At 40.3% G+C, this 21,398-nt stretch overlaps 1 protein-coding gene across 4 annotated transcripts in view; it reads left to right on the top strand.

Annotated features, from left to right (window-relative positions):
* The window catches only part of C2H8orf34 (chromosome 2 C8orf34 homolog), a 258,751-nt gene that overhangs the window by 56,586 nt on the left and 180,767 nt on the right, over positions 1 to 21,398 (top strand). For all 4 annotated transcript variants that reach the window (XM_038389172.2, XM_038389171.2, XM_038389175.2 and 1 more), the window contains exons 2-4: positions 881 to 1,028; positions 4,270 to 4,401; positions 14,026 to 14,154. In XM_038389172.2, coding sequence (XP_038245100.1) covers positions 881 to 1,028; positions 4,270 to 4,401; positions 14,026 to 14,154 — 409 coding nt within the window. The remainder of the gene's footprint in view (positions 1 to 880; positions 1,029 to 4,269; positions 4,402 to 14,025; positions 14,155 to 21,398) is intronic.

Genomic DNA, 21,398 nt, shown 5'->3' with positions numbered 1-21,398 from the left:
GAAAAATACTAATGTGGTTTGCAAGAAAAATGATTGATTTAAATGGGCATTGAGGGCATTCAGCATCTCATATGACTATATGCTTTTTGTGCTTTGTTGTTTTATGCTCTTTTTATATTGTTGGACTGTTAAAGAGTTAATTTACAGAACACATACCACACAAGCTGCCTTTAATTATTGACTTCATTGGATGTACTGGGAAAACTCTGAATACCTAGGGTTAGACTACATTAAAACTGGAAGCTAGTTTTAATTCAGAAAGTTGCATCCTCTGAGAAAATTTGGCAAATGCAGCTGTGTAAAACTAAATTTCATTTTGCAAGCTCCTCTGTGAAAACACACACAACTACTCACATCTACAGTCAATGGGAGCTGTGGGTGCTTAGCAGTTCTGAAAATTGGGCCTTGGGTATTTTCATTCCTGTAACAAAATCTATATAATCTGTTGAGTTTGTGGGCCAGATTCTGGTCTTACATTGGTATAACATTAAGGTCAATGGTGTTTCTCCTCCTTTGCAGTCATGCAAAGAGATCAGAATCAAAACATGTGTGTCTTCCTGGAATGCTTGTATCATTGCGGCTGTATCACTGTATGGAATACCAGACATGCTCAAGTGAATGTGATCAAGTGTCCTCAGGATCATTCCAGAGGACATTCTGAATAACTAGTAATATTACACACATTTGAATGCTCCACAGGTTAATACTAATAATGGTTAATAATTCAACATGACTGACAACTCAAACTTTCCTCGCAAATGTTGATGTTAGGCTCTGGCTTAATTAATTACAGTTATTAATATGCCTTTATTTTTTGATCAGTATAAAGTACAATGCTGCACTAAGTGGTTTTTTTTGTCTCCCCCCCACTTTCTTTAAGGAACTGATGACCAAGCTGATAACAGAGACTCCTGACCAGCCAATCCCATTTCTCATTGACCATCTTCAGTCCAAACAGGGGAACCGGAGTCAGCTTCAGAGAACGTTGTCTGGATCTGCTGCTCTCTGGGCAGAAAGTGAGACATCAGGTAAGTGGGGAATATTTGTATGTTTTGTGATTTTAAAAAAATACTATTATGCCAAAGAAATAACATGAAGAAAACAGAGGTGAGTATTCTAAAATGAACAGAAACTAATATTTCTTAAATAGATTTTTTTATTCTTTGTACCATTCAAGAAATCCATATGATAGAAAGGAGACAAATCCATAAGGCATACACGGCCAGATGTTCCCCTAATTGGGTTATTCCCACTTAAGGGCAAGAAAACTCAATGAATTTTGACTTGTAACGTTTCATTTTCTATCTTTTTCTGTGCTCCCCATGTGCTCATCTTTCTGGGTACTCAGGGGGTTGGATATTGTTTGATGGGGTTATGCATGTTTATGAGCAAAAGCAGTTGGAGAACAGGCAGAGAGAGAAAGCATATGAAGCACGTGCAATGTGACCCTGAGGGAGAGCCAAGAGAGAAATTTTTTGGTCAGAGTGCTGTCTGGAAAGAGGCTTAGAACTGTGACCAATGGAAGTGCCTCTTCTTGTTTGATTCCTATGGTAAATAAACAGGATTGCATAAAACAAAAAGCTTGACTCCATCAATTTCTTCTCTGAATGGAAACAATCTGCAAGACTCTTATATTGGCTAATAGATCAGGTCAAAAATGGTAACAATATAATTCAAGATATACAAACTGTAAGAGATCTACGAAACAAATATAGATGAAATATACAGTGGAGCTATGGGTTGGAATTAATCTTTATTTAGATTTTTAATAACACATTTTAACCACCCTTCACCTCAACACATTACAGGAAGTAGCTTTTACTATTGTATGAATCCTTGTGTGACAAATTTGTGTTCTGAGATTTTAAAACATTTGCAATAGCAAGCACTCTGATTTTAAAATAGCAATCCCCACATTGATAAACCAGTAGGTTTTGGTACATATTCATCCATAACAGTGTTTATTAAGATTTTGGTTTTGTGACGAAAGTTGACTGAAAATCTGTCGGAACGTAGCAGGCCTCCATCAGATGCACAGTGGTTAATTTTTAATTGTGTGGCAAATACGTTTCATTAATAAGCAATTGGCATTTACAGTTTTGAGTATAAGCTCTTAACTTTTTTTCAGAACCACTGGAAGTTGGGGTAGAACATGGAGGGGCCTGAAAGGGGCCTGGGAGAGGGGAGTCAGACAGGAAGCAGATGAGCTCTGATGTCTGATGTGGAATAGCTTTGGCAGCTTGTTGATGTCCGTTATTTATGTAACTTTAAAGTACAATTGATTTCCATACACTTTTCAAATAGTGCCATACAGTAATATGATTAAGGCTACCAGAATCTGTCCATTAATTTTTGTAATGCTTGTGTTTAATGGTAGTTCTTGCCTTGAATTACAGTTAGAAAGTGTGACTGTAACTTAAGTACATTTTGTTTTCTGTGGGAATTAACAGGCAGGTGTAAAGCACTCATTAATGAAGGAGACCAAGCTGAATGTTAGCTATAAAGTTGGAACATATAAATAAATGCTAAATAACTATTTCCATTAACACTCTGTTGAGGAATAGTCTCAAAATGGGGATTGTTTTAAATGCATCAGAAAAGAAGGATATTCAAAACAAGACTTAATTTGAACTCCATACCTGTATAATATATACCAGCTCCTGCCCTCCACTGGCAAAAAGTTGCCCTAAAGTGACTTAACTGGTCACAGAATACTCTTCCATGCAAAAGGATATTTAGGTGGTGTAGATCTGCCTGTAAGGACTTCTTTGCCTCCCACAGGCTTGTGACTGGCACACAAGGCATGGCCTGTGGGTATGGGCATTCCTCCACCCTAGTGATTCCTGGCTGCAATATCCAGCCAGTGCAAGCTGGAGCAGCCTTCTCATTGCTCCAGTTTGTGCTTGTTTTCTGGCCCGTCAGAAAATAGCCCTAGTATTGGAGAAGTGCAAAGGAGGCTTAAAGTCATTGTTTCCATTTTCCTTACCCCACTTCTCAACTGTGTTGAGGCTTCGTGGTCACAGCTAAGGATCATCCCCTGCATTTTTACTCAAAGGCATGTCCATAAATTTCTCAAGTTAGATGTGAAAGAAAGGAAGCAGTCGTTTGTATATTCTTGTGCCAAGATCTGAAATTGTGTTTGGCATAATTCAGCGAGGGGAAGAGGAATAGCAGCTGGCCTTATGGTCCTAGACTGATACTTTGGGTTGCCTGGATCTACTGGGTATATTTTTATCTGGTGTGACAAAGTCAGACCTGACAGCTATGAGAGAGTGGTCCTGCTGGGTTCCAGAAAGTGGGTTTGTGCAAGCCGCCCCATGGCTAAAGGACTCTCCCCCAGCTGTAGGAGAATCCACTGAGCCTGGGACTCAAATAAATACAGGGGGGACAACAGAAGAAAAAAGGACAGGGTCAAAGGGTGTGAGGGTCAAAGGGTCAAAAGTAGGGAACCTGAAGGGGACACTGACCAGAAAACCCCAGGCAGCGCCCACTGTTCCTTGAAGATGTCAAGGAGCCAGCGGACGCAGCCCAGAGGAACTCTGCCCAGATGTGTGAACAGAGGGAGGATCAGAAATAGGCCCCACAGTCGCAGAGAACTCCCTGAGCCAACATCCTCTCTATGAGAGAGTAGAGAGAGGCTGGTTTATCAGACATAGAAGGAGAAGGCCCTTTTCCCTATGAACAGAAAAGAGGTTCTTGGGTTAATTAGAGACACATGAGTCCAATTAAGGGCTGCCAGTGACCTTTAGAAACCCCTCTTCTGGTGGGAGAGGGGGAGAGAGAGACACACAGACAGGAGGGATGCAGTAGCTGCAGTAGGGTAGGGGCAACAGGGAGAAAAGGTTTCTCGCAGATGGGAGGCTGCTCCCCTCCTTATAGGGGAAACAGTCATGTTAACTCCTATTTGGAGAAAGACCGGCAACCAGAAGCCAGCATAATAAGACAATGATCTGGGGTTGGGGCAGGAAAACATTTATTTTGTGTTTGTGAGTTTGATTTTTTTTTTGCTTAAAAGAACTGCTTGGGCCTACGTTGAGGCCCACGGTGTAAATATTGAAAAAATAAACTGAAGCAAATAATTTAAAACCCCTGCAGTAGGATTGCTGCACTCCAGGCCTCCACTACCAGAGAGAGAAATGCTGAGGCTAACAAGGTGAAGGAGGTGCCTTGTCAAACTGGGTTTATTATGTAACATAGTGTAACATTGAACATGTAACATTGAAAAGTGACCATGCAATGTAATCACCTGAAATTTTATTTTTGCGACAGAAAACAAAGGAACAAGAAGAGATTATAGAAGTTATGATAAACCCTGGCAGGTAAATGCAAAGAAACCTAAAAAGTCAAAGAGTGACCTCGCTGTGTCCAACATTTCTCCACCATCACCGGAATCCAAGTCATGTAAGCGAATTCCAATGCTTTATTAATCAATACACCCATCCGATTGTACTCAGGGTTGAAATAAAATGCAAAAGAGGGCTTTCCCTTCAGTTGAAATGGTTGGATACACATCGTAATAGACTTCAGTTCTAGTTATATATTTAATACACACCTTAGACTGTTAGTAGTATTGTGCTATCATATATGAATAGGATTACTTTAGAAAAAAATAAGTTTGAATGTTATGAACTGTTTTATGTTTTAAAATGTTGATTTTGATTGATGTTTCAGTTGCCAACACATACACAAAACCTATTTTCTATAGCCTTAGTGCTAATAATAGCAGAGGTAGGTAGTTTCTTCAGTGGAATCAATCAGTGCAAACAACTCATTGATAACACATCTGGTTTTAGACACAAGTAGTGTCGGGAAATAGGAGGACTATTTTGAGACTTGCTGGGAAAGCCTAATTATATGTTAAAGGAAAGGAACAAGAGAGTATTGACAGTGACCTGTAAGGTGAATGGTGATAAAGGAATTTTAATGAAGTATAATAATGCCATTTATTGTACCAAATATTAAATAAACTTATTTTTGAACTTAATAAAATGTAAGTTTTCATACAGGTAAAACAGATGCTTCATAAATCACTTACAATATTTCCCAAGATCAAAAACACAACAAAGCCATCCAGCTGTATTTGGGGGACTAGGATGCACTCCTACTAGGTCACTATTGAGAAAAAAGTTGGTTATAAATGTGTATATAACATTGTAAATTTAGGCCCATCAATATAAACATAGCTACATTAATACTATCCCTATCAGGAGTGAGAATTCAGAAGAAAACAGTATACAAAGAAAGAGAAATTACTAGTTTAAATTTTGTCTAAGAGCAGAAATGTACAGTTAGGCAGAGCACTTCATGTTCACTGTCATTGTATGATTCCTACTTCAGAAAAAATTAATGGGGCCTAATTCTGATCCTCAGCTATTTAGATGTGAGGAATGCTCTAGCCTCTTGCTGCCACATAACCCAGCCACACATCAGGCTGACTGACTCTAAGGAGTCATCAGTATTGGGAAACCAAGTGGTGTTCTAAACCAAGTGGTGTTCTAGGCACCCCGTGGTTTTGTTTAGACATCTGCCACAGGAAACTCAGTGGTACTACAGAGTTGTTGCAAGCTCAGTATGAACGTAGGGAAAGGAGTTGGTGGAAACTGTGAACATTTAGGTTTATACACAAGATGTGCTCACTAGAGCTGATTTTTTAGAGTTTTCCTAGGGATATACAACATAAGCAGCAAGGTGGCCTCTCTGAGCCATTAATCTGCTAGTGGTCTAATCTCCCCCACTGGAATGCCACTTGATTTAATGCTTAGTGCATTATAAAGATGGAGCTACACTGCAAACAAGAGGAATAGAAATACACATCAGAAGTCCATTTATCTTGACTCAGAATAATCAAAACTGGTACTTCCTTTCCCATTGCAGAGAAGAAAGGTACATAACATGTATAGCCACAGTACTTCCTAAAAATTTCACTGTGTGCAGTTCCATAGATGATGTGAAGGCGCATACCCTCATTTTGGGCTCATTCAGCTCTAACAAGGCACACCTGTAAAGCTTACTCTGCCAGGGTGGAGATGCTTAAAAAGAGAGAACCGGCCACAGGAAAGGGTGGTGAACAGGAAGAAGACTGCTGTGCCTCAAAGATTGCTGGCCATAGAGACTGGCCGGGAGACAGTCACAGGCCTTGCCGTCCTGATGCTTCAAGGACCAGGAGTAATGCAGGGTGCCCCAATAGGATGGGCTGACGGTAGACATTAATTAAAGACAGTAGGCCAGCTGATATAGCTATTAATATTTTTAATAGACTTTTAAAGCATTATCACATCTACCACTACAGATTTCAGTCCTTATTTTACCCATCTGGTGATTTTACCAACAATATTTGTGCTGAATTCCTGTATTTTACTCTGAAATATTTATGCCTTCTTCCAGTACTCTACAAAATTAGAAGTGGTGATGGGGATTCAATATTATGAAGTATAAAGTCCAGGTTCTGGAATGGTATCTTAGCTCAAGTAATGAAAAGGTCTTTTTATCATTTTATGTTATGCATAGTGGAGGGCTGAAATTTCTCCCACACCTTTTAAAAACTGCATCTGAAATGAGATTCACATATACTGTGTGCCATAAAAACCATACTTGTAGACTAACTACAGAAACTCCTTCCTTCTGTAACTCTTTCAGAAATGATTTCTGTAGTAAGTTTAAGTCCAGAGTAACCAAGACTTCTGAAAGCCACTGCATCAATTGTTTGTCTTCCTGAAATATTTAATCCTTGATTTATTCTATCATCTCAACTGTGCTCGTAGTTCTTTTGTTATTTCAGCTTTAATAAATCATGATAGTACATCATCGTGTCCCAGCATCCTAATTTTCACTTGGAGAAAAATTCTGTTTTATAAAATTTATTCTCCCAAAATAAGTTTCAAAGTGATTAAATCAATTGACTATTACAGCTCATTGAGTCTTTTTTTTTTTTTTAAGGACAATTATCATTACCTAGTTTGACTTCTTGTGTAATTTAGGCCATATAATTTCACTCAGTGATTCCCACATCAAGACCATAACTTGTGGTTGAATGACAATTTACATTTTTGTGATTTAAAAGCTCCAATTGATGGAGAATTTACCACATTTCCCATAAGCTTTTTCCAATGATTAATTAATCCTGCTGCTTAAAAATTTTCTTATTTCCAACTGGAATTTGCTGACTCCAATTTCTGCCCATTAGATCTTGTTAGGCCTTTGACTGCTAGATTAAATATTATCTATTTATGTTTATACAATGCTTGTATCAAAGACTGTGATCAATTTGCCTCTTAATCTTTTATTTGATAAACTAAATAGATTGAGATCCTTTAACATCATAGTAAGGACTAGTTTTTTCAGATGACAAATCATGCTTGTAGCTCTTCTCTGAACCAGGGGGGTACTGGAACAGTTTTGAAAGTGGGGTGCTGAGAGCCATTGAACCAAACTGCAAACCCTGTATATGATGGAAACCACTTCAAATAGGGGGTGGTGCAGCACCTCTCGCACCGCTAGTTCCAGCACCTATGCTCTAAACCGTCTCCTTAACATCCTTTCTAAAGTGTAGAGACAGCATTTCAGTAGTGATCTCACCAATGTCCTATGCAGATGTAATATCTCCTTATTCCTGCTTAGTATTCCTCTGTTATACAACCAGGGATCATGTTAGCACTTTTTGCCGCAAGGAACTAAAAGATAAATGTTGGTTTTAATAAGGGGATGGCTAATTTTATGACCAATAATGATGTCTGTAGTTATGCACGCTAAGAAGTATATGCTACCTCACTTCAAGCATAAACTGGCTGCCACAGAGTGTCTCCATGACTGCCTAGGAATTTTCCACCACCCCCGTGGGTGTGTGTGCACATGCCTTATGGTGGTGGGAGTTGCATTCCCCGAAGCTATTGCTAGAAGATTTAATGAGCCAATGGTCTGATTCACCAGCAAGTCTGATCTTTGAAAAGACAGTTGTATCTCTTTAAAAAACAAAATAATCTCCCTATAGAAAACAGATTATTCTTTTAGGAACAAAGGTTTAACTAAGAGGCTGGATGTGTCTGTTGTAGATGTTGGGAGGGAAAAGGAGAGAGAGAGAACAGAAGCTGGTGGCAAAGGGGCAGCTTTCTGAGATGTAGAATGAAAGATGCAATATCAAATGGTGATTTCTGATATGAAATCTCAACTTTATAAAAGGGAAAAGCTAACTGACTTCCATACAAAAAAGCTATGAATATCATAAATTATAGGTGCATCCTTTTAAGGCAAAGATTGTTTATAGATTTGAATAACACACAAGGCTGATTCAGGTAATATGTTGGGGATTTAAAATATGGACACATTTTGATGAATGATTAAGCATAAACAGGAGAAGGGTAGGAATATTACTAAGGGGCTATACTAAATCTGAAGTGAGAAATGAATAGAAATGATATGCAGTGAAACCTGTACAAGAAACTACCTAATTGTGGAAAAATAAGCCAAGACCCAAATTCAAAGGCATGGATTATCTATGTAGTTTCTTCTGCTAATTTACTGTGATATCAAAAATTAATAAATGCTTAAGAGGGAAATTAGTAGAAGAAGCGACACATGATTTTTAACTTCAGAAAAGAAAATGGACTTTTGCTTTCTTTTCTAGAATCTGTGGGAAATAATCAATATTTCTATTTTTTCTGCAGTGCATCTAAGGAAAAATTGATTCTGGTTAGGGCTAATAAGGAAGACAGTTATTCAGAGTATAGTATACAAATAAGAAATAAGACTTTTAATAAACATTAAAAAATCCTAATATAGGGAATGGGAGAGCACTAAAATAAATGCAGTAATTAAAAGGATGACTAAAGCAACAAAAACAAATATAAAAAGGTCTTTCATTGTTGTGCATGTGATTCCTATTGACACTAATGAGCTACATCCTCATAGTGAGGAAAGAATTAGAGCTTTCTTTATGTTCATCGGTTTGAATAACTCTCCTTTTAACCAGGAACCCAGCAATTCCATATCATTTCAAGTGCCAGTTTGTGCTGCACAAGATATAGAAGTCTGTAAATTGTTTTTATGTATTTGGTGCTGATGTAGTTTGTAAATAAGGGAGTTGAGACTTAGTGAAATCAAAAAGGAAGATGTCAAAGCTGTTTAAATGAGGTGAAGCAGTAGTCATGTTATTTTCTTATAAATTATTTTCATTTGAATGTGCGGCAGTGACATTGGCTATTTCTTTTTGAAAGGAATGTTACTAGCATCACCCAGAATTTTGTCACTTCCATATAGTGTTTACTACAGTGTGTATTAACTCAGGAGTTGCAGCTTGATGCAGAATGCAGCAATCCAATTACATAGCTTTTGACATGAGGGAGCTTTCTATCCTCTGGCATAGCAGTTGAGGTCAACTTTAGAGTTGAGCTAATGTTCTCTTAAAATAAAATCTCTTGGATGTTATAATGCAGACTCAACAGAAGAGAATGCATCCCAAGAAGCCCTAAGGGAACAGAGTAAAAGCTCATACGCTTACAAAGCCTTTTACCTGGTATGTAATGGAGACCTATTATGTTCAATTTCAGAATAGCAGCCGTGTTAGTCTGTATTTGCAAAAAGAAAAGGAGTACTTGTGGCACCTTAGAGACTAACAAATTTATTTGAGCATAAGCTTTCATGAGCTACAGCTCATTTCATCGGATGCAATTGTTTCTTTTGCTTTTGTGTAAACTGAATTGAGACAATGGCAGGAGTATTTATATAAATAAAACAAATTTTGTTTTGTTTATGGTAAAAACTAATAATAAAAAACAGAAATAGGAGTTCTTTATTTCCATTTTGTCTTCTTTTGTTTTATTAGCCAATAGGCATACATTTCATTTACCATGTAGTGGTTTCACTTGCAGACCAGTGTGTACTTTTTTTTTTTGTCTGAGAATTCAGTGTTAGCTGTTCCTGGTGGTTAGTTGATTTGGTTACAAAGGTCATTTGGAAATCCTGCCTCAGAACCCTTCCTTCCTCCCGCCCCCATCCTTTGGAACCTCCTCACTAAGTGAAATAAAAATATATCCAGTTAGTGTTATAGGAAGGGGAAAACTGACTTCAACATTATGAGCATTCTTGATCTTCCGGGTGCTAAGATACAGGATGTAGACCTGAGGTTGAAAAGGATCTTAAAGGGAGCGGGAAAGAATCCCCTAATTATCCTTCATGTGGGAACAAATGATACGGCTAGGTTCTCGCTGGAAAGTATTAAGGGGAGACTATGCTAGGCTGGGGAAGACGCTTAAGGAAATTAAGGCTCAGGTGATCTTTCGCGGGATCCTTCCTGTTCCTAGAGAAGGGCAACAAAGGTCTGACAAGATTATGACTGTCAACAGATGGCTTAGGCAGTGGTGCTATAAGGAGGGCTTTGGGATGTATGACCACTGGGAGGCATTCATGGACAGAGGTCAGTTCTCTCGGGATGGACTTCATCTCAGTAGGGAAGGAAATAGACTTCTAGGATCGAGGCTGGCACAACTGATAAAGAGAGCTTTAAACTAGGAATTGGGGGGAGATGGATGGGAGATGTCCAGAAAATCTCCACGCCAGATTTTAGCATTGAGAGGGAAGAAGATGAAGTAAGAATGGATACAGCCGTGGGTAGGAGAATGTATATAAGGAGTGAGGGCGGTGTGGATACTAGTCTAATAGGTTATACTGGCTGTAGAATGACTGTGCCTAATAGGTACAAAATGTGAGCGAGGCCAAACAGCAAAAATTAAGATGTTTATACACCAATGCGAGGAGTCTAGGTAACAAAATGGAGGAACTAGAGCTACTGGTGCAGAAAGTGAAACCAGATATTATAGGGATAACAGAAACATGGTGGAATAGTAGTCATGACTGGATTACAGGTATTGAAGGGTATGTGCTCTTTAGGAAAGACAGAAACAAAGTTAAAGGGGGTGGAGTAGCATTGTATATCAATGATGAGGTAGAATGTAAAGAAATAAGAAGCGATGCAATGGATAAGACAGAGTCTGTCTGGGCAAAAATTACATTGGGGAAGAAAACTAGTAAAGCCTCTCCTACGATAGTGCTTGGGGTGTACTATAGACCTCCGGGATCTAATTTGGATATGGATAAAGCCCTTTTTAATGTCTTTAATAAAGTAAATACTAATGGAAACTGCGTGATCATGGGAGACTTTAACTTCCCAGATATAGACTGGAGGACCAGTGCTAGTAATAATAATAGGGCTCAGATTTTCCTAGATGCGATAGCTGATGGATTCCTTCATCAAGTAGTTGCTGAACCGACTAGAGGGGATGCCATTTTAGATTTAATTTTGGTGAGTAGCGAGGACCTCATAGAAGAAATGGTTGTAGGGGACAATCTTGGCTCAAGCGATCATGAGCTAATTCAGTTCAAACTAAATGGAAGGATTAACAAAAATAAATCTGCAACTAGGGTTTTTGAGTTCAAAAGGGCTGACTTTCAAAAATTAAGGAAATTAGTTAGGGAAGTGGATTGGACTGAAGAACTTATGGATCTAAAGGTAGAGGAGGCCTGGGATTACTTTAAATCAAAACTGCAGAAGCTATCGGAAGCCTGTATCCCAAGAAAGGGGAAAAAATTCATAGGAAGGAGTTGTAGACCAAGCTGGATGAGCAAGCATCTTAGAGAGGTGATTAAGAAGAAGCAGAAAGCATACAGGGAGTGGAAGATGGGAGGGATCAGCAAGGAAAGCTACCTAATTGAGGTCAGAACATGTAGGGATCAAGTGAGACGGGCTAAAAGTCGAGTAGAGTTGAACCTTGCAAAGGGAATTAAAACCAATAGTAAAAGGTTCTATAGCCATATAAATAAGAAGAAAACTAAAAAGGAAGAAGTGGGGCCGCTTAACACTGAGGATGGAGTGGAGGTTAAAGATAATCTAGGCATGGCCCAATATCTAAATAAATACTTTGCCTCAGTCTTTAATAAGGCTAAAGAGGATCTTGGGGATAATGGTAGCATGACAAATGGGAAGGAGGATATAGAGGTAGATATTACCATATCAGAGGTAGAAGCGAAACTGAAACAGCTTAATGGGACTAAATCAGGGGGCCCAGATAATCTTCATCCAAGAATATTAAAGGAATTGGCACCTGAAATTGCAAGCCCATTAGCAAGAATTTTTAATGAATCTGTAAACTCAGGAATAGTACCGAATGATTGGAGAATTGCTAATATAGTTCCTATTTTTAAGAAAGGAAAAAAAAGTGATCCGGGTAACTACAGGCCAGTTAGTTTGACATCTGTAGTATGCAAGGTCCTGGAAAAAATTTTGAAGGAGAAATTAGTTAAGGACATTGAAGTCAATGGTAAATGGGACAAAATACAACATGGTTTTACAAAAGGTAGATCGTGCCAAACCAACCTAATCTCCTTTTTTGAAAAAGTAACAGGTTTTTTAGATAAAGGAAATGCAGTGGATCTAATTTAACTAGATTTCAGTAAGGCATTTGATACCGTGCCACATGGGGAATTATTAGTTAAATTGGAGAAGATGGGGATCAATATGAACATCAAAAGGTGGATAAGGAATTGGTTAAAGGGGAGACTGCAACGGGTCCGACTGAAAGGCGAACTGTCAGGTTGGAGGGAGGTTACCAGTGGAGTTCCTCAGGGATCGGTTTTGGGACCAATCTTATTTAATCTTTTTATTACTGACCTTGGCACAAAAAGTGGGAGTGTGCTAATAAAGTTTGCAGATGATACAAAGCTGGGAGGTATTGCCAATTCGGAGAAGGATCGGGATATTATACAGGAGGATCTGGATGACCTTGTAAACTGGAGTAATAGTAATAGGATGAAATTTAATAGTGAGAAGTGTAAGGTTATGCATTTAGGGATTAAGAACAAGAATTTTAGCTATAAGTTGGGGACGCATTAATTAGAAGTAACGGAAGAGGAGAAGGACCTTGGAGTATTGGTTGATCATAGGATGACTATGAGCTGCCAATGTGATATGGCTGTGAAAAAAGCTAATGCGGTTTTGGGATGCATCAGGAGAGGCATTTCCAGTAGGGATAAGGAGGTTTTAGTACCGTTATACAAGGCACTGGTGAGACCTCACCTAGAATACTGTGTGCAGTTCTGGTCTCCCATGTTTAGAAAGGATGAATTCAAACTGGAGCAGGTACAGAGAAGGGCTACTAGGATGATCCGAGGAATGGAAAACTTGTCTTATGAAAGGAGACTTAAAGAGCTTGGCTTGTTTAGCCTAACTAAAAGAAGGTTGAGGGGAGATATGATTGCTCTCTATAACTATATCAGAGGGATAAATACAGGAGAGGGAGAGGAATTATTTAACCTCAGCACCAATGTAGACACAAGAGCAAATGGGTATAAACTGGCCACCAGGAAGTTTAGACTTGAAATCAGACGAAGGTTTTTAACCGTCAGAGGAATGAAGTTTTGGAATAGCCTTCCAAGGGAAGCAGTGGGGGCAAAAGATCTATCTGGCTTTAAGATTCTACTCGATAAGTTTATGGAGGAGATGGTATGATAGGATAATGAGATTTTGGTAAGTAATTGATCTTTAAATATTCAGGGTAAATAGGCCAAATCCCCTGAGATGGGATATTAGATGGATGGGATCTGAGTTACTATAGAAAATTCTTTCCTGGGTATCTGGCTGGTGAATCTTGCCCATATGCTCAGGGTTTAGCTGATTGCCATATTTGGGGTCGGGAAGGAATTTTCCTCCAGGGCAGATTGGAGAGGCCCTGGACGTTTTTCACCTTCCTCTATAGCATGGGGCATAGTTGACTTGAGGGAGGCTTCTCTGCTCCTTGAAGTCTTTGAACCATGATTTAAGGACTTCATTAGCTCAGACATGGGTGAGGTTTTTCATAGGAGTGGGTGGGTGAGATTCTGTGGCCTGTGCTGTGCAGGAGGTCGGACTAGATGATCAGAATGGTCCCTTCTGACCTTAGTATCTATGAATCTATGAATCTTGTAGACTCATTGCACAGCTTATTGCTACTGTAGCTTTCTGAATTATGAAATCTAATCTTTATATATAATTTTACTTAGTGCCAAGGTCAATAGAGCATCCTAAAAGGGACTGGCGGACAAAACTGGAGAGCCATGAGTTTGATGAATTAAATCATATTCTTCAGGAGAGTAAGAAGCTGGGGAAAGCTCTTGAGAATCTCTCTCACAGTAAGTTGCTTTTAACTTTTTAATGTGACTGTGGAATATTGAACTTACTAATATATTATAAATATGTACTAAAATTGGTGGTATTTCTTTTACACTGGTGTCATTTAGGAGTAACTCCACTGAAGTCAACAAAGTTACACTGGGTAAGTGAAAGGGAGATCAGGGACACTGTTCACTTAAAATAAAACTTTTAATAAAAGAAAACAAGCCATTTCATGGCTTTGATTCCAATAAACAATCACTTACTTACATAAACCAGATTAAGAATTGTAAATAATATCGGAAAAACTGAAACTTAAACTGAAAAAAGTAATTTTTTTAGAGAAGGTGTAAACGGTGGGCTACAAAGAAAATTTTGTCCTGATGGGGCCAAGAAGTAAAACCAAGGCAAATGGAGCATTTATTTTCCATTAGTAAAAGACATCAGGCATTTTTGGGGAGAGGGAGTGCTATTACAGATATATTTCCCACACAAAAAAGGCAGGTCTTAAATCCATTCTTTTCCCTGGGTTTGCCATTATGGTGGAAAAACAAATTAACCCAATGTGTCTAGAATTCTAGAACTTAAATATAATCACAGGAAAAACTAATAATTTTAGCAATCAATTAACCAGTTAATTGGACCAGTAGTGCCAGTCCAACAGTTGAACTATGCCAAGTCTTAACTAGGGAGAAAGCAAATTGCCAATGTGTGAAAGCTGACTTATTTTAAAGAGTGATAACTTGCCACTTCAGTGGCTGCAAAAGGCTGAGGGTGTTGGGAACCACATGTCCTCATGGAAACTCATATAGGATGATCCATAGCACAGTTCTTTATGGCCCCAAAAGTCAAAGCTTTCCAGAAGTTTCTGCGGTTTGATGTAGTGTGCAGGTGTGTCCTAAGAGTGAAGGTCTTGTCTGGCTTTTGGAAGGAGAAGCAACACAGATCCCTGTCCCCTTCTATCCCACTATGGTTATTAGCCATGAATGAGGAGGAAAGAAATCTGAAGCTGCTGTAGGAAGCCACAGGCAATTCCTGTGTGGCAGTTACTACTCTTTGCTCTTTCCCAGCTACGTGCTGTGCTGTAGAGGTAAATAGGAAAGAGTTCAGGGTGGAGCCAGTTGTCTGATGTGTATATAGGAGGCAGAAGTAAGAAACAGTTCCATAATGCCTGGGGTCCAGATTTAGAGGCTGTGCTTTAATAATAATTAATAATAAACTCCACAGATACCTTATCTATACTGACCAACATTCCCAAAGCAGTGGGTGACTCTGGAGAAGATAGTCATCGACAGTGAGGAGGCAGTGCCTCCCGATACCTCTCCCAGGGAAGAGCTGATGTGCACATGTGTTCCTGCTGTGTTGGGAGTATGTGTCATGAACTACTTAAATATCCCGAGAACACTGTGAAATGCAAGAGAGAGAGATTTCATAGACACATCATTATCCTCTCTACAGCATACTCAGTGCACAACTGAGAGTGGGAAGAAATGCAACAAATGCCTATGAGAGAACATTGAATATGCCCATTAAAACCAGATATTTCTGGCCATTTAACTGAAAACACACAATTGTGTGGAATACAGCTAGATTTTTATCAATAATGTCACACTGGTTACATGCTTAAGATGTAGTACTTCTTTCAGTAAGGTACAGTTGTTGGTCTGAACCATGCTGTAGTCATTAAAGGTGACTTACCCACGATCAGTTACACATCTTGTCCTACATGCCAGTGTACTGTGGTCTGCTAATTGAACTACAGTACTAGCCATCAGCATTCTGGGATGGTTTCTCCTTTTTTCTGTTCAACCTGAACTTTCAAATCATGTTGTTCTTGCTTGAGATCAATGTTTGTGATTTAATTTGAGATTGACATTTTTAGATAAGTTCAGTCGAACCTGTAAGGAAGATAAAGCTATCTCAGTACTGCAGCTGCTACATGATATAATGCCTTTGCTTATAGAATCTGTTTACTTTTAGTGTGATGTATGAGTAATAAAAGAAAATGATATTTGCTAAGATTGAAAAAGGAGGAATCTGCACATAATTATTTCTATTCAGTTCTTAAATTAGGGTTTTCCTTACACTGAGATAACTGTGGCCTCAGTTGTAAGTATCCTTTTCCTACACTCTTTAAATTTTTAATTAACTTTGCTGAACTATTTGGCATTTTATTCTAACCTACTGTAAGTTACAGGATCACAGCCCTTTTTTTTTTGAGTTACAGCCCTTTGCAGAATAGAAATTTTCCTTGTGTGGGAGTGCTGGTACAGAGACAGGAAATCAGAATATGACTCCTGGGCGATCCCACCTCCCAGCCTTGGTGTAAGGGGTGTCATTTCTGGATTGTTGCCAGCTGGTGTAGGTTGGCAACAATTTGATCTAACCTACTCAGGTGCAGATCTGCCCTGAAATCCATGGATTCTGTGATGGCTGTCTTTGGAAATTGGCACGTACAGGGGCTGCAGGACCAATCTCCAGAATAGTTAGACAAGTATTCTTTCTTTGGGGACTTAATTAATTTTATTTCTCTTAAACTCATCTTTTGGACTGGACACTTAAAGATGGTCGTGTCTGCTCAGCTAGGATAGTAAAGATTAAAGCACTTTTCTCAATAATGGGATTTATCCAAAATGTCGCCCTCCCACCTTGTTGGTATATTGCTGCATTGCACTTTGGAGGTGTTTCAGTGGTATTGCATGGTTATAGTTTGTAAAGCACTTGAGCATCATTCAAGATGGAAGTCATTATGGAAACACAAAAAATAATTGTGATTAATAATAAAAGGGACAGAGACACATAGCATCAGACTTTCAATTCAAAGCGTCTTGAATTCTTATTATTGGATTCTTACTGGGAAAATAAAATTGTGGGTGAAGTGACTCAATGGAACATATAAGACTCTAGTAAATTTAAACAAAATTGGGAAGTCTATTCTTCCTTTTCAGGCTCTGAATCTGAGATTTCATATCACTTCCCTGTCAGAGCGGTTGATCAGGTTATTCTGTTAACACTGGAACTATTACTCTCAGATTTTGGACAGAGCCCTAGTGCATGAAAACCAGAATGCTTTACTGAGCAGAAGAAAAATTGGCTCTTGGGAACTCTATAGCCATCTTCTGGCTGATTAGGAAAATGCAACAGTATATTTACATTCACTCTTAATGAATGCTCCTCTATATTACGAGTCATATATCTTTTCCTAGAATATGGTGTACACAGCAACTTACCAGGCATGAGTTTGAGGGGGTGCACATGTACAGAAGTGATTACAAAAAGAAAAGGATCTGGGCTGAACTAATAAATTACACACATTATGTTCTTTCCATATTTTAATTCAAAATGAGTTCTAATGAGGGCAGATAATGATGCATCTCCCTTAGTTTTGTGAGAGTCATTTTCACTCAGCTAACTTGCTGTTTTAAGTTTTCCTTGTTTTAACTACATTACATTTTCTTACTACATATAAGTCCATTAACTGATATACCATTCATTAGAGAGGAGGTTTAGCATTACAGGGTTTTTGAATCCTTGTTTTAGGCTAGGCCTAAGCTTATATATCCCCTAGTGTTTGTGAAAATGAACTTGTTGCTGTTAAATGTTTGACACCAAATGCTAAACATTGCTCTGTGAAAGGTTGTAGTCAAAGAGTGAATGAAAGTTAAAATACACTGTACGGTGTATTAATGATGATTGATTTTATTATAATAGAGCAGTATGAATTATACTCTAGTACAAATGACGATTACATATAAGAGCTAGGAATTATTAATAATTTATACCCTTTCTAACTTTCTCCTTTAAAAAAATATTTTGAAAGTGCACTTATGGCTCAGCATATCAAAGTTAGAGAAATCTGCCCAAAGACAAGTTTGCTTTCTTTACTATGGAAGATATTATTCCTAGATTGAATGGAATCAACCTCTATTCATTACTTCATGCTGGAAGTCAGTTTTAGGCAGAGAACCCTGCCTCCAGACACTGGCACAATGAACACATTTTTTTCTTCACTCTGACAGTACTGTTACTACCGATTGCCATTTGACATCACAAAGAAATCTCCAATCCACAACAGAAAATGAGAGAACAACTTACAGGACAAAGAGGTGGTGTATTTATGGGCAGTATATTAATCTATGCTGAGATAAAAGAAAAGCATGACAAACAATTGACCAGTATTCTAGATGTAAAGGATAATAGGGTGGCTTATCTCATTCTTAGGGCCCTACCAAATTCACGGTCCATATTGGTCAATTTCACAACCATAGGATTTTAAAAATTGTAAATTTCATGATTTCAGCTGTTTAAATCTGAAATGTCACCGCTGTTGTAATTGAATGGTCCTGACCCAAAAAGGAGTTATTAACGGGGGGGGAGGGAGGGTTCACAAGGTTATTGTAAGAAGGTAGCAATACCACAACCCCTACTTCTGCACTGCTGCTGGTGGTGGTGCTGCCTTCAGAGCTGGGCAGCTGGAGATTGGCAGCTGCTGCTCGGGAGTCCAGCTCTGAAGGCAGAGCTGCTGCCAGCAGCAGCACAGAAGTAAGGAATTCTTGGTATGGTATTGCCACTCTTACATCTGCACTGCTGCTTGCAAAGCTGAGCCCTCAGTCAGCATCTGCCACTGTCTGGTCACCCAGCTCTGAAGGTAGCAGTGCAGAAGTAAGGATGGCAAGGCATGGTACTGCCACTCTTTACTTCTGCACTGCTGCTGGTGGGATGCTGCCTTCAGAGCTGGGTGCCCGGCCAACAGCTGCCCTCTGGTTGCCCAGCTCTGAAGTCAGCACAGAAGTAAAGGTGGCAATACTGTGACCCCCCCTAAAATAACCTTGTTTACACACACACACACACACACACACACACACACACACACACACACACACACACACCCTTTTGGGTCTGGACCCCCAATTTGAGAAATGCTGATCTCCCCCGTGAAATCTGTATAGTATAGGGTAAAAGCAAGCAAAAGACCTGATTTCATGGTGGGAGATCAGATTTCACAGTCCATGACTCATTTTTCATGGCCATGAATTTGGTATGGCCCTACTCATTCTGCTCTCTCTTTCCAAGCTACCTGCTGTGCTGTAGAGGTAGGCAGCAAAGAGTAGAGGAGTCAGGTGCCTGATGTATATAGGAGGCTGAAGTAGGATAGTCCCATAATGTCTGGGGTCCAGATTTGGAGGCTGTGCTTTAATAATATAAAAAAAACCCTCCCAGATACCAGCTCAGTACTGACCAACATCTGCAAAGCAGTTGGTGACTCTGGTGGTAGTCTTGGACAGTAAGGATGCAGTGCGTCCAAATATCTCCCCTAGTGAAGAGCCTGCATGCACATGTGTTCTTGCTGTTTGGGGACCATTGTACTGAAGTAGGTCATGACACACTGAGAACACTCTTTGAAATACAAGAGTGAGATTTCACGATGTGATGGTGTGGGGGGTCTCCATCCAGTGGGGGCTGAGTTCACTCTAGTACAAATGACGACTACATATAAGAGCTAGGAATTATTAATAATTTATACCCTTTCTAACTTCCTGCACTAAAGCTGTCCTTTACCTCGAGGCAGTGAGACCTAAGGACTCAAGTCGATAGGGTTACCCTGATTTGCAGGGCAGCAAGGCCTAGTGGCCAGAGTCAATGGGGTTAGCAGGGTGGTGAGGCCGAGTGGCCGGAGTCAATGGGGTTACCCCGATTTGCAGGGCAGGGAGGGCTAGTAGTCACAGTCAATGGGCTTAGCGCAGCAACACGGCCTAACTGCCGGAGTCAATAGGATTACCCCGATTTGCAGGGCTGTGAGGCCTAGTGGCCAGAGTCAATGGGGTTACCCTGATTGGCAGGGCGGCAAGGCCTACCAGCCAGAGTCAATAGACTGGCCTTGGTTCACAGGGTGGGGAAGTCTAGTGGCTGGGGTCACCCTGATTCACAGGGAAGCGAGACCTACCAGCTGGAGTCAGTGGGGTTAGCAGGGTGGCGAGGCTCACTGGCCATAGTCAATGGGGTTACCCCGATTTGCAGGGCAGGGAGGCCTAGCAGCCACAGTCAATAGACTGGCCTTGGTTCACAGGGCAGGGAGGCTTAGTGGTTGGGGTCAATAGGGTGGCCCTGATTCACAGGGCAGTAAGGCCTAATGGTCAGAGTTAATAGGGTGGTGGGCCTCCACCCAGAGGTGGGTGGTGGCCGGGGTAGGAGGACCCGGGCCCTTCCTGCTTCACCAGGTCCCAGCCCAAGGCCCTAACACAGGCGAGTGCATTCACCACTGAGTCAGTGGGGATTTAGCCAAAACACGCTGACCACAGTAGGGACTATGGCTAATCCCTGCCCTTGGCTACTTCTAGTTGTGACTCCTGTATCTGTGGTCTGGACAGCTTCTGGGTTCCTGGGTTCCTCTGCCTGGGCTATTCCTGGTGGTTCTAAAGTCCCTGAGGTGTCTGCAGGTATTGGGGGCACCTGCCGGGGACTTGGTGCCTCTGGCTTCTGTGGTTGGGGGCTGCCATGGCTCTGAGGCTAGAGCCTGCAACAGACATCCTTTGTCTTTGTCAGGTGGTCAACCCTGACTGAGCTGAGCTGCTCACTTTTATATTGGTACTGCATTTGGAGCATGTCCTTTGGGTATGTCCTCTGGGGCATGTTCTTTAGCCCACAAGGAGGAGTTAACCCTTTCCTGTCCAGTGCAGGGTGAGTTCACCCATCAAACATCCTCCCACTTAAGAGGGCACCCAGTGTGGGTTCTTCCTCTTCCCCTCCATTCCTGCCTATCCTCGAAAAAAAAATCGGTGTTGGCATGAACCTTCCTGGGGCAGCATAATACCTGAAAGTTGTATGGCTGAAGGGCAAGATACCACCACATGATCCACATGGATTGGTGTGCTTCATGCTATTTAAGCATCGCAGGGATGCATGGTCAGTGATCACTCTGAATGTATTTCCTAACAGATAATATTGTAGGGCATCTATGGCCCACTTAACAGCCAAGATCTCCTTTTCAATAGTTGAATTGCAGGTTTCTCTGGGGAACAGTTTGTGACTTAAGTACAGCACAAGATGTTTTCTTGTGACAGTACTGCCCTGAGGCCCACTTCTGAAGCATCTCTCTGTAAAATGAAGGGTTTCTGGAAGCTCAGGTGTATCAAGATTTGTCCTCTTGTGAGTCGTTCTTTCAACATCTGAAAGGCCGTCTCTCACTTAGCGGACCATTGGACCCCCTGGGATGTGAGTTTCTAGTTAGGTCTGTCAGGGTTGCAACCTCTGGGATAAAATGATG

The sequence above is a fragment of the Dermochelys coriacea genome, chromosome 2, assembly GCF_009764565.3.
Source record: "Dermochelys coriacea isolate rDerCor1 chromosome 2, rDerCor1.pri.v4, whole genome shotgun sequence".
Lineage (NCBI taxonomy): Eukaryota > Metazoa > Chordata > Testudines > Dermochelyidae > Dermochelys > Dermochelys coriacea.
This window is presented reverse-complemented; position numbering and strand designations above follow the sequence as displayed.